The sequence below is a fragment of the Hemiscyllium ocellatum genome, chromosome 37 (assembly GCF_020745735.1).
Source record: "Hemiscyllium ocellatum isolate sHemOce1 chromosome 37, sHemOce1.pat.X.cur, whole genome shotgun sequence".
NCBI classification, from domain to species: domain Eukaryota; kingdom Metazoa; phylum Chordata; class Chondrichthyes; order Orectolobiformes; family Hemiscylliidae; genus Hemiscyllium; species Hemiscyllium ocellatum.
In genome coordinates this window covers 35,026,316-35,039,914 of record NC_083437.1, presented here as the reverse complement: position 1 = coordinate 35,039,914, position 13,599 = coordinate 35,026,316, and the positions used below count along the sequence as shown (strand labels likewise).

At 44.2% G+C, this 13,599-nt stretch overlaps 1 protein-coding gene across 1 annotated transcript in view; it reads left to right on the top strand.

Annotated features, from left to right (window-relative positions):
• Window positions 1–3,437: 3,437 nt before the first annotated feature.
• LOC132833494 (probable pleckstrin homology domain-containing family N member 1) overlaps window positions 3,438–13,599 on the top strand; it is a 64,969-nt gene continuing 54,807 nt past the window's right edge. Inside the window, exons 1-2 of the mRNA XM_060851804.1 lie at window positions 3,438–3,505; window positions 5,747–5,957. Of these exons, the coding sequence (XP_060707787.1) occupies window positions 5,872–5,957 (86 nt within the window). The 5' untranslated portion in view covers window positions 3,438–3,505; window positions 5,747–5,871. The remainder of the gene's footprint in view (window positions 3,506–5,746; window positions 5,958–13,599) is intronic.

Genomic DNA, 13,599 nt, shown 5'->3' with positions numbered 1-13,599 from the left:
TTCATTTGAGAATTGCCAATTCTCCAGCAGTTACCAGGAATCCAATCTCCCAGACAATGCTACAACTAACCTGGGGCATAACAGACTGCACATGTGCTATAAAATATGGCTCTTAAAGAAATTCCTTTAAACAGTTTTGTTTGGGCACGGGAGAAAAATGTGATTGACAAGCAGTTAACAGTCTTCCAAGAGCCTATTCCCATTCTGTTAGTTGGGGGAAGATGTTACATGTTGGATGACTGATGATGTGTGTGTGTGTGTGTGTGTGTGTGTGTACGCGCGTGCGTATATGTATGTGTGAGACAGTTAGAATGTGTGCATGTGTGTATGTGTGTCTGTGTCAGAGAGAATTAAAGAGTGTGTGTGTGTGTGTGTGTGTGTGTGTGGGAAATTTAGGGAGGAAGTGCAGGCGGTCATGTAACAACACTTGCAATAAAATCACCATCCAAACAGTGTTGGTACATTTTTTGATCAGCCTATTGGATTTGTAGTGATTGTAATGAGGTCAGCCAGATGAACCTCATAGAAAATGAGTTCCCTAATTTGATCCAATCAGGGAACCCTGGCTGACAGGTAAAAGCAGGCAAAACTGAATTCTGCGTCAGACATCCTGACACTCTGAGAGCTGGCTCTGAAGGATCTGGATCAGTGTTAACGAATTTCTATCTGTACATAAAGGGTGACTTAGTGAGGGGGTACCAACCTCTGTGGAGTTCTTTCAGATGTGTATGACACATCTGCACAGGTACCAGGGTAGACCCTCAGGGACTCAGTCACCAAGGCACAAAACTCTCAACCAGGAATGGAAAGTCATTATTTTTAATGAACCTGTTCAGACACAATGTCGCAGCTTCAGGCACGTAGGACGCTGAACCAGGGTCTCCTGTCCGAAAGACAGGTATATGACCACTGCACCATCTGAAGACCCTCAATCGGTATGAGGGATTTTTTAAATCAATCTGTTCAGACATGTTGTTATAGCACACTTCTGAAGCAGATGGGACTTGAACTCATAAGTAGGGACATTACCACTGCACCACAATAACCCCTCAACTAACCAGAGTTAAAAATTGAATGTGATCGGTTTTGTAATCGAAATCCCTGCTAATCAGAATCAATTCAAGGGGTAGGCCATGCTCCATTGAAACTTTAAATACCAAATTCGATTTTTTTTCATTTTCTGAGAAAACCATTTAACTATGAGTAATCAGCACGTGTTTCTAGCTGCACAGATCTTGAAGATCAGTTAAGCAGATTAATCTTGTTAATCACATGCAGGCTGTGGGGCTGGTGCTGCCTGGCTCTATGTCTGCAAGTTATTTGGAGGTTAGTGTAGTTTACGAATAAACTTCAATACAGAAGTCAGAGGAGCAAGCACATTGCACTCATTCCCATACCACTCACCAGACAGCCAAGACTAGATTAAAATGGTGCAATGAGTTAGACACTGGCCTGAAGCATTTAGCAAATGTGCTCAAATCCAGCCCAAGCTGTTAAGATAAGAGTCTTGCTCTTTTATAGTTATTGAGACCTTTATATGATGAGCTTGTAGACTCCATCACGCCTATACTGAATTCTGGGTCACAACATAAACCGTCACTTACGTGAAAAATCACCCTGCAAGATAAGGGAAAAATGTCAAATTTTCAGAGGGTGGTATCATGTGATTGAAGCTAGAACGCTTTGTTGGGACACCTTAAATGTGATGTTGGTGAGTTTCTAACACTGGTTTCCATGTGTTGAGTTTGATGCTGGCACTGTGATGGAATATATCCCTTTATTACAGCACTAAAATCCCAAAGATAGAAAGTTAAGAATAAACAACAATAATTTAATATCATTAAAATTACCCTAAGTGGGAAGTACCATGCACACATCCATCAGAAAGATCACATTTTCAGGAAGCTTGTTTCATGCAAGTCACACCACTTTGGGAACCTATAGCTCTTTTAACTCAAGTAATAATATTATCGTCATAAGACCATAAGACATAGGAGCAGAATTTAGGCCATTCAGCCCATCAAATCTGGTCTGCCATTCAATCATAGATGATAAGCTTCTCAAACCTATTCTCCCACTTTCTCACTGTAACCCTTGATCCCCTTGATACTCAAAAACCGTCTATCTCAGTCTTAAGCATACTCAATGACCTGGCTTCCAAAGTCTTCTGTGGCAATGAATTCCATAGACTCACCACTCTCTGGCTGAAGAAGTTTCTCCTTACCTCCATTCTAAAAGGTTCTCCCTTTACTCTAAGGCTGTGCCCTCGGATCCTATTCTCTCTGACCAATGGAATTGAACTGAATTGAATTGAATTTATTGTCACTTGTACCAAGGCACAGTGAAAAGCCTTGACTTTGGAAATATCTTTCCAACATCTTTCCTGTCTAGGCCATTCAGTATTCTGTAAGTTTCAATTAGATCTCCCCTCATCCTTCTAACCTCTGTTGAGTATAGACCCAGAGTCCTCAAATGGTCCTCATATGTTAAGCTTTTCAATCCTGGGACTATTCTTGTGAATCTCCTCTGAACACACCGCAGGGCTAATGTATCCTTCCTGAGATAGGAGGCCCAAAAACTGCACACAATACTCCAAATGTGATCTGACCAGAGCCTTATAGAGCCTCAGAAGTACATCCCTGCTTTTATATTCAACTCCTGTCAAAATAAATACAATCATTGCATTTGCCTTCCTAACTACTGACACAACCAGTAGGTTTACCTTGAGAGAATCCTGGATTAGAACTCCCAGGTCTCTTTGCACTTCAGACTCCTGAGTTTTCTCCCCATTTAGAAAATAGTCTGTGCCTCTATTTTTCCTACCAAGTGCATGAAATCACACTTTCCCACATCATTCTCCTTCTTCCACTTCTTTTCCCACTCTCTGAAACTGTCCACATTCTTCTGCAGCCTCCCTGCCTCCTCAATGCTATCTGTCCCTCTGCCTATCTTTTGTAGCCAGAATGTCCTCAGTTCCTTCATCTAGATCATTAGTGTATAAAGTGAAAAGTTTTAGTCCCACTGTGCCTTGCAGTTCACCACTTGTCACCAGCTGCCATCCTGAGAAGGACCCTTTCATCCCCACTCTAGCCAATTAATTTGCTTCCCATTCAAAGGCTATTTCAAGCCATCTAATGAAATAAGAAGTGCGGTTTTAGGTTTGAACTCAAGATAAATGAATTTTATATTCATTAAAACTGCAGGGGTTGTGGTTCTGTTCGCCGAGCTGGGAATTTGTGTTGCAGATGTTTCGTCCCCTTTCTAGGTGACATCCTCAGTGCTTGGGAGTGTCCTGTGAAGCGCTTCTGTGATGTTTCCTCTAGCATTTATAGTGGTTTGCCAGAGGAAACATCATAGAAGCACTTCACACGAGGCTTCCAATCACTGAGGATGTCACCGAGACAGGGGACGAAACATCTGCAACACAAATTCCCAGCTCGGCAAACAGAACCACAACAACGAGCACCCGAGCTACAAATCTTCTCACAAACTTTTAACTGCAGAGGTATTAACATCATGAAATTACAGTTCTTTCTTCTAGTCTTGAATTTCTTGATATTGAGGTAATTTCACTTCCTTTGTCTAGACCATAATACATTCACTCTGCAATCACCTGCTTCTTTTTAACATCCCAGTTGCTTTCTTTAATAGCCAGTTCTTGTAAAAGTGAAGTGCTTCATAGAATCCCTACAGTGTGGAAGCAGGGCAGTCAGCCCATTGAATCCACACTGGCCCTCCAAAGAGCACCCCAGATCCACCCCTTGACCCTATCCCTGCATTTCCCTAACCTGCACACCTTTAGACCATGAGAGGAAACTGGAGCACCTGGAGGAAACCCATGCCGATGCAGGAAGAACATGCTAACTCCGCGCAGACGGTCACCCAAGGGTGAAATCAAACCCAGGTCCCTGGTGCTGTGAGGCAGCAGTGCTAACCACTGAGCCACCATGCTGCCCTTGATTAAATGCTTCTGTTTTCTCCATTTTGTATTTCACATCTGCAGAAGAAACATTGGCCTTTATTAAGCACAACTGAAGAAATTCTGAAGCACTTTACAACCAATGACGTATCTTTGATGGATGTTGCTGTAATGTAGGAAATATGGCTTCCACAAACAATAATGTGAGAGTCACGAGGCTTTTTTGGGGGATGTGGGTATTGCTGGCAAGTTCAGTAATTGTTACTAATCGTAACTGACCTTCAGCAGAGGAGTTATTTGCTAAACCACTCAGAGGGAAGTAACAGGTGAAGTCACATGTCAGGAAGACCAGGTAAAGATGACAGATTTCCTTTCCTAAAGGGAAGTTTTCACTGCAAGAGGAATGTAGGCAATAGTTTTGAAATGAGAACACAAAGTTGTAGTTTACCAGTGTTCCAGTGTGTGTTGACATTTCCTCTTATCAAGATATTTTGAAATTGTAAAAGAATTGAGAAATTTGAAAGTAATCTTAAATATCCTCCATCATAGGAGCCAAATATCAAAATAGCTTATTCATTTTTGGGATAGTCACAGCAATTGGTGGAAACCTTGATTGGACAGCTTGTTTGGTACACTGTTGATTTCAGACAGTCCATTGGACGACAACTCAATAAAGTTGTGGTCTTCTCTAGTTTGTTGCCAAGAGTAATATTTTGAGCTAATGTGTCTCCTGAGAGCTAATTTCAAAAATGTTGTCACCTCTTTAGACACAAAAGGGAAGGAAGAAAGGCACCTTTCACAATCTTAAAATATCCGAAAGTACTGTAGAACTAAATATTTCTGAAGTGTAGTCAAATCACAGTTTGCAAACAGCAAACTCCTGCAAATAAATTTGGAAGACGAGCATTTCTTGTAGTGTGGATTGAAGAAAAAAAAATTGATTAGGTTTCCATGGGAAACATCCAAGGCCATCTTTGGAGTAGTGTAATGAGATATTTTACCACCGTCCTCTTGCCTCACCTTACAGCACTCGGAGAAATTATGTTTGTTTTCGGTGATTCCTTAGTTTATACCTTGCAAAGGAAATCGGCAGATATTCACCAAAAGCACCTGTAAGTCAGAAGGCCTCAGGTTGAAGGCTCACTCCAATGAATTAAGCACATAATTGAAACTCCAGTGTGGCACAAAGGGTGCACTTTTAAAATTTTGGATGAGGATTTAATCCAAAGACCTATCTACCCAATCAAGTGGATGTAAAATAAATCTCTTGGTGCTATTTGAAAGGGCATTGTGTTCTTTAATGTTCAGGGTACTCTCCATCCATTAAAGTGGATGATTTGATTTTTATGTCATTGCAATTTGTGGGATTGTGCTTTTTGTAATTTAGATGTTGAGTTTTATTTATTAAAACTGTGGCTATACTTCTGAAGCACCGAATAGGCAATACAATACTTTATGATACTGAAACAGCAGGAAAGGTGCTATGTAAATGAAAACCTTGCTTTTAATCTGTCTGTATTGACATGACATTAAAATGCAGGGTTACAAAAGACCTTTGGTTAACTTACTAGTGAGCTGAGTACACACATGAGAAAATAACAAAGGTTATTGCTTCATGGAGCTTACAGGAAATTGAAGACGCAAGGAGAACTCAAGATTTACGCACACAGGAAGCAGAGCAGTTTGATAACTTCACCGCAACACCCCATGTTTGGATTAGATAATAGCTCCTAATATTTGGGTTTTTGGACTGATCACTGCCTTTTCAATCAAGACAAAAGAAACCTTGTTGTTTAAAAAATATTTTTGTTTCTTCATACTTCACAGTGTATACTTCCTGATCGCCACTGGTGACGTACCACGTAAAGCAAGATGTTTATGTGGAAAATTTTGATGTCTGTGAGTTAACATGATTGCCTAGTGAGTGGGCTTAACCAGATGCGGTTTACAATATGGGCTGCACCATTGTTACCCCTCGATGCTGCATAGCGGCCAATGAGCAAGAGCATGAGGACTTGGTACAGATACCGAGCACAAGGTATGTAATGGGATTCTTTCAATAATCAACTACCAGCCATTGTGATCATATCATTCGGTGACTGTGACCTTGGAGATGATGCATGGCCTATTGGGGAATGAGTAGTCATTCTGGGTGGTCCAGCTACTTCAAAACAAAATCACAATCTAAATGTTCTTAATACAAATGTGAAATAAGCACCAAACTAGCCACTGCATAACTCAGTGAGTATAATCTCTGATGGTTTGGTCTGATACAAAAAGCACTGCAGATTTTCCCCTGTGGTGTGAATGTACTATCTGGTTTAGAATACCAGAGCGAGAAAATGCTATTCATGCCCCCTGGTGAATGACAAGCCAACTGATCTCAATCACAAAACTATAGAATGTAGGAGTAGAAGCAGACTATTTAGTTCAGTGAATATGTGCTGCCATTCAGTGAGATCACGGCTGATCTGATAATGCTTAACTCCATTTTCCTGCCTTTTCCTGTACCTGTTGATTCTCTCAGTGATTAAAACTCAGCATCAGTCTTGAAGACACTTAATGAAACATCCTCCACTGCCATCTGCTATGAAGAATAATGCAGATTAACTCACCTCCGAGAGAAGAAATTCCTCCATGTGATAACCCCTGCAAGGCCCTTGGGAATCACTCTTGTTGAGTATAATCTCCCTTGGTACCAGGCAATGGCCTGTCCAATTGAGCCCTTTATGAAGCAGATGCAGGAATGTGTTTGCAGATCTGTCTGTCCCTAGGTGGGCCAAGCCTAATAATGTCATGAGTAGTTGCTCTATTTTGGTGTCTGTAGTGATTGCAATGAGGCCAGCCAGGTGGATCACATAGAAAATTATTTCCCTAATTTTACTGTTAACTTGGTCCCAATCAGTGAGTCCTGGCTGACAGATATAAACTGAGACATCCAGGGGTTCTGCTCACTCTAGGAGCCAGGTCTGAGTGAGCTGGGACAGTGTTATATACAAAGCACATATAAATAAAGGGTGATCTGGTGACAGGACACTGGTCTCCATGGAGTTATTTCAGTGACAACAGAGAAACACATGCGCCAGAAGCAAAATACTCACAACAATCTTCTTTAGACAATAAGACCATAAGACGTAGGAGCAAACATTAGGTCATTCAGGCTATTGGGTCTGCTCTGCCATTCAATCATGGCTAATATATTTCTCAACCTCATTCTCCCTTTCTTCCCTTAACCTTTGATCCCTCAGCAATCAAGAACCTATCTATCTCGGTTTTAAATATACTCAATGACCTGGCCTCCACAGCCTCTGTGGCAGTGAATTCCATAGATTCACCACTCTCTGGCTGGAGAAGTTTGTCCTCATATCTGTTCTAAAGGGTCTTCCCTTCACTCTGAGGCTGTCACTCTCTTCTGCTAATGGAAACCTCTTCCCAACCTCCACTCTATCCAGGCTATTCAGTATTCTGTAAGTTTCAATTACTTCCCCCTCATGCTTCTAAACTCCATCGAGTATAGACCCAGAGTCCTCAAACATTCCTCTTATGTTAAGCCTTTAATTCCTGGGACCTTTCTCATGAACTTCCTCTGGACCCACTCAGGGCCAGTATATCCTTCCTGAGGTATGGGACTCAAAATTGCTCACAATATTCTAAATGAGGGTCTGACCAGAACCTTATAAAGTCTCAGAAGTATGTCCCTGCTTTTATATTAAAGTCCTCTCAAAACAAATGCCAAAATTGTATTTGCCTTCCTACCTACTGACTCAATGTGCAAGTTAACATTCAAAGAATCCTGGACTAGGACTCCCAAGTCTCTTTGCACTTCAGATTTCTGAAATTTCTCCTCATTTAGAAAATAGTCCATGCCTCTTGCCTCTATTCTTCCTATCAAATTGCATGACCTCACACTTTCCAATGTTGTATTTCATCTGCCACTTCTTGTCCCACTCGCCTAACCTATCTAAATCCTTCTGCAGCCTCCTCGCCTCTTCAGCAATCTTTGAGTTGGAGTGAGCATTTCTGGCATCATGCCGCTTTTCAGGAAGCTTGACTTGGGGATCCTGCCGTTGAACACTGGGCCAGTATGTGGAAAGAATTTTTTTTTTGCGGGCAAATGACATTGGGGCAGACAGAAAGCAACAAGTATTTCTCCTGGCATGGTGTGGACCTGCAACCTTTTCGGATATTGGGAGCCTAACTTTCCCTGAAGCACCAGATACTAAAATCTTTCAAGAGTTGACAGATTTAGCTAAGGAATATTATAACCCCCAAGCCTCCTTGATTTCTGGTTTTACTCAGCAATTCAAAAACCAGAGGAATTCGTATCAGGATTTTTGATAAAGTTAAGATAACTGGCAGAGGCATGTGATTTTGATTTGATCCTAAGCTGAGAGACTGTTCGGTATATGGGATTAATGATGTAACCATGCAACCATACTAGCTGAAGCTGAATTGGACTTTAAATGGGCACTACAACTGACTTTATCATTAGCAAGTGCAGCCAATGGAGCATATGGGTTACAGGGTATGATGAAAGTGGACACCCTTGGGGAGCACCACTTGAGTGAAGGCAATTGCACAGCCTCCCTCAGCACATACCCTAAACAGAGGGACTCTAGGTCAACCCACAGCGAAACCCCAAAACAAACCCAAGCCTCGGCCAAACGGTTAAATTTTCTCATGATCTGTGCTGGCAAGCCATTGTAGTTGCTGTCAGAATGTGGACTTGAGACTCAAAACAGTCCCACAAGGCCTGAGGTAGTAAGTGAACTCATTGGCTGGTATTCAGGACAGCGGACACCCTGGAAAGTGCACCTATAGCTGTTTTGGAACAGTTAAATTGCTTATCAATATCCAAATCTGAAACAATCACAATAAACATCTGGTTTAATGGTCACCCAGTTCTAAGGGAGGTTGATACAAACGTGGTTATCAGTGATTGCAGAACCAGTCTTTAACAAACTTCACTCTGGACTCCAACTCTTGTGGTTGCATAAGATCTCAGCCAGGCTGAGAATCTATACTGGGGGATCCCCTAGAGATTAAGGGCATAACGTCAGTTCTAGAATCATTTGAGGAGCAGCTAGTTCAGTTACCATTGATTGCAGTGAAAGGTTCGAGCCCAAACCTGACGGGGCGATAATTGAGTGAGAAACGTTCAACTTGATCAAATCAACATTTTTCGATTAGAAAATAAGTGAAGTCCGAATTAAATATCCAGAAGTCTTTCAGGAAGGTCTAGGGACTATCAAAGGAACCAAGGCCACCTTGCACGTTGACCAGGAAGCAATTTCACAAGTCTACAAGGCCTGTCCAGTGCCATTTGCCTTACAGGCTAAAATAGAGCCTGGAAAGCGACGGGATCAGGAAACCAGCACAGTCTGCAGAATGGGGAGCATTGGTTGTATTGATTGTGAAGCCTGACAGGTTACTTTGTCTTTGTAGGGGTTGCATATAAATGGTGAACAATTTCTTACAGCTAGATAAATACCCATACCCTGACATCAAGGAGTTATCCGCAAAACTGTTGGGGAGTTCTTGGACTAAGGGGGACAGAACCGTGTCGAGGTATGCGGAGATGAGTTCAGTGGGGCAGGAGCAGGCTGAGACAATGGGTCGGCCGGGGCAGTCAGGTTTGTGGATTTTGGGCAGGTGATAGAAATGGGCGGTGCAGGGTTGTGGGACTATGAGGTTGGAGGCAGTGGGTTGGAGATCCCCTGAGATGATGAGGTTATGGATGGTCTGGGAGATGATGGTTTGGTGGTGGGAGGTGGGGTCATGGTCAAGGGGGCAGTAGGATGACGTGTCCGCGAGCTGGCGTTTGGCCTCAGCGGTGTAAAGGTCGGTCCGCATACCTCGACACGGTTCTGTCCCCCTTAGTCCAAGAACTCCCCACCTACGTTCGGGACACCACCCACGCCCTCCACCTCCTCTATGACTTTCGCTTCCCCGGTCACCAACGCCTTATCTTCACGATGGACATCCAGTCCCTGTACACCTCCATCCCCCATCACGAAGGACTCAAAGCCCTCCGCTTCTTCCTTTCCCGCCGTACCAACCAATACCCTTCCACTGACACCCTCCTTCGACTGACTGAACTGGTCCTCAACCTGAACAACTTCTCTTTCCAATCCTCCCACTTCCTCCAAACTAAAGGAGTTGCCATGGGCACCCGCATGGGCCCCAGCTATACCTATCTCTTCGTAGGATATGTGGAACAGTCCATCTTCCGCAACTACACTGGCACCACCCCCCACCTTTTCCTCCGCTACATCGATGACTGTATCGGCGCTGCCTCGTGCTCCCACGAGGAGGTTGAACAGTTCATTCACTTTACCAACACCTTCCACCCCGACCTCAAATTCACCTGGACCATCTCAGACTCCTCTCTCCCCTTCCTAGACCTTTCCATTTCTATCTCGGGCGACCGAATCAACACAGACATCTACTATAAACCGACTGACTCCCACAGCTACCTAGACTAACCTCGTCCCATCCTGCCCCCTGTAAACACGCCATCCCATATCCCCAATTCCTTCGTCTCTGCCGCATCTGCTCCCAGGAGGACCAGTTCCAATACCGTACAGCCCAGATGGCCTCCTTCTTCAAGGACCGCAGATTCCCACAGACGTGATCGACGATGCCCTCCACCGCATCTCCTCCACTTCCCGCTCCTCCACCCTTGAGCCCCGCCCCTCCAACTGCCACCAGGACAGAACCCCACTGGTTCTCACCTACCACCCCACCAACCTCCGTATACAGAGTATCATCTGCCGTCATTTCCGCCACCTCCAAACAGACCCCACTATCAGGGATATATTTCCCTCCCCTCCCCTATCAGCGTTCCGAAAAGACCACTCCCTCCGTGACTCCCTCGTCAGGCCCACCAACCCAACCTCCACTCCCGGCACCTTCCCCTGCAACCGCAAGAAATGCAAAACTTGCGCCCACACCTCCTTCCTTACTTCTTTCCAAGGCCCCAAGGGATCCTTCCATATCCGCCACAAATTCACCTGCACCTCCACACACATCATCTACTGCATCCGCTGCACCCGATGTGGCCTCCTCTATATTGGGGAGACAGGCCGCCTACTTGCGGAACGCTTCAGAGAACACCGCTGGGACACCCGGACCAACCAACCCAACTACCCCGTGGCTCAACACTTTAACTCCCCCTCCCACTCCACCAAGGACATGCAGGTCCTCCATCGCCAGAACATAACAACACGACGGTTGGAGGAAGAGCACCTCATCTTCCGCCTGGGAACCCTCCAACCACAAGGGATGAACTCAGATTTCTCCAGTTTCTCATTTCCCCTCCCCCCACCTTGTCTTAGTCGATTCCCTCGAACTCAGCACCGCCCTCCTAACCTGCAATCTTCTTCCTGATCTCTCCGCCTCCACCCCACTCCGGCCTATCACCCTCACCTTGACCTCCTTCCACCTATCACATCTCCATCGCCCCTCCCCCAAGTCCCTCCTCCCTACCTTTTATCTTAGCCTGCTGGACACACTTTCCTCATTCCTGATGAAGGGCTTATGCCCGAAACGTCGAATTTCCTGTTCCTTGGATGCTGCCTGACCTGCTGCACTTTTCCAGCAACACATTTTCAGCTCTGATCTCCAGCATCTGCAGACCTCACTTTCCCCTCCATCTTGGTACACCTGCTATTGAAAAAGATCTACCTTGGAAATGGTCTCATAGCCGAGATGTAGCCTTTAGGGAAGTGATGAGGCAACTGTCGTCACCTGAGGTGTCGTCACACTACGATCCGAAGCGAGATGTGATGCTGACATGCAATGCCTCCCTGTGCAGTATCAGGGTAGTGATGGCTCACTGGTGGCCCAGTGGAAATGAACACCAATAGCATTTGCTTCCTGAACTTTGGCTGATGCTGATTGCAAATAAGCCAAGGTAGAGAAGGAAGGTTTCCTTCCCAGCTTTGGTCACCTTATAACCATGTCTCTGTACCATCATAACTATTAACCCTTATTTGTACTGCTTTTTCACTTATTTTAATCTGAATTCTATGTGCATTAAAGTGAAAAGCCATTCATTTTGGTTTAATACATTTTTCCTTTTTGACCTATTAGCTGCTTATTTTCTGTGTGTTATGTGCACTGTCTATTCCTCTCCCACTCCAGGGGTTGCTATCCGAATAGCTGGCTGCAATACTGCCTTTTGCTTTGAAAGCCTCTCTCAAACCCATCCTCTCTCTAAGTCCTAGTTATTCAATTTGCCAGGACACTGGTCCCATAACGGTTCAACTGAAGACTGTCCCACCAGAACCTTTGGTCTCCTCTGCCCAGGTACTGGTGCCAGTGTCCCAAGAACTGAAGCTCATCCCTCTGAAACAATCTATGAGCTATACATTTAACTGGTTATTAGTCTATACCAATGTGCCCAGGATTGGATAGTAATCCTGAGGTTATTATCTTTGGCTTTATAGTTCAGGTCCTAACTGTTCAAATTCTTTTGATAGAACCTCCTTTCCTAGGCCTGTCAATGTCATTGGTACCAACAAGGATGATGAGGACTGGATCCCTCCCACCTCTCTCTTCAGGATCTTCTCCAGCCACAAGGAGATGTCCCTAACCCTGGCACCAGGCAGGCAATGCAGCCTTCAGGGCTTGCAATCCCCACACTTATACTGTCTCCTAGCATGACCATATCCCTATTTCAGCCCTGCACTTCGATGGTTCCCTGTACCATGGTACTGTGATCAATGCACTCATCCTCCTTGCAGTCCCCACTCTTCTCCACATAGCTTGCAAGAACCTGGTAACTGTTGGACAATTGTAGGGGCCAAGGTTCCTCAATTGCAATCCCCTGCATCCTCATACCTGCCTCATCTTCAGTTACAGTTGCACCCTCCTGTCCCTGATCAGCATGATGTTCAGAAGCATCTCCATATTACAGCAACAACACTTCACCTCTCCTACCATCAGTATCATATTTGATTTAATTTATTAATCAATTGATCTAGACTCCCTGCTCTTAACACTTGATTCTTATAATTTTAAAATACCAGCAGTATCATCTTGTACTTAAAAGGCTATTTTTAAGAAAAAGGGGGAACAAAAAGATGAAAGAAACTGAAACCGAATGAACCAATCTTACTTGGTGGCTTTCCCTGCACCCACATCATGCTGTGGTTTGTGATGCCTTAGGCACCCCAAGTGACCCTCGTGGGGAGAGGGAAAGAAAGAGAGGGTTTTGTTATTTTAGGTCCTGGCAACGAAGAAGAGAATGTGGGACAGCACATGTGGAAAGGAAGGCATTTGAGATTTTGGATGGTGAAATGTCGTCACAACTGGCACCATTTTACGTGAAAATAAACACGTAGAGGGAGGGAGGAGGTGGTGCTGAGGAGCTGGCAACAATGACAAGTGTGTAAACTCATTTTAAGGAAGTACTCAGAACAGTTTAATGACCTGGACCATGTAAAGCAAGAGTTTCTATTGGTTCCAACTATGTGAATACTCTCACTGCAATGTTAGCCTGCTTCCCCATCTCTATTAAATGCCAAGATATCCACTATGTATCTCTGTATTGGCCGTCAATTGAACATCTTTCTGCATTTTCTTTCCTTTTGCAACACATTAAGCAAAACTTATCAATTACAAATGCAGCAAAACCAACACAACTGATCAATGACTTTATTCATGTCTACTTACCA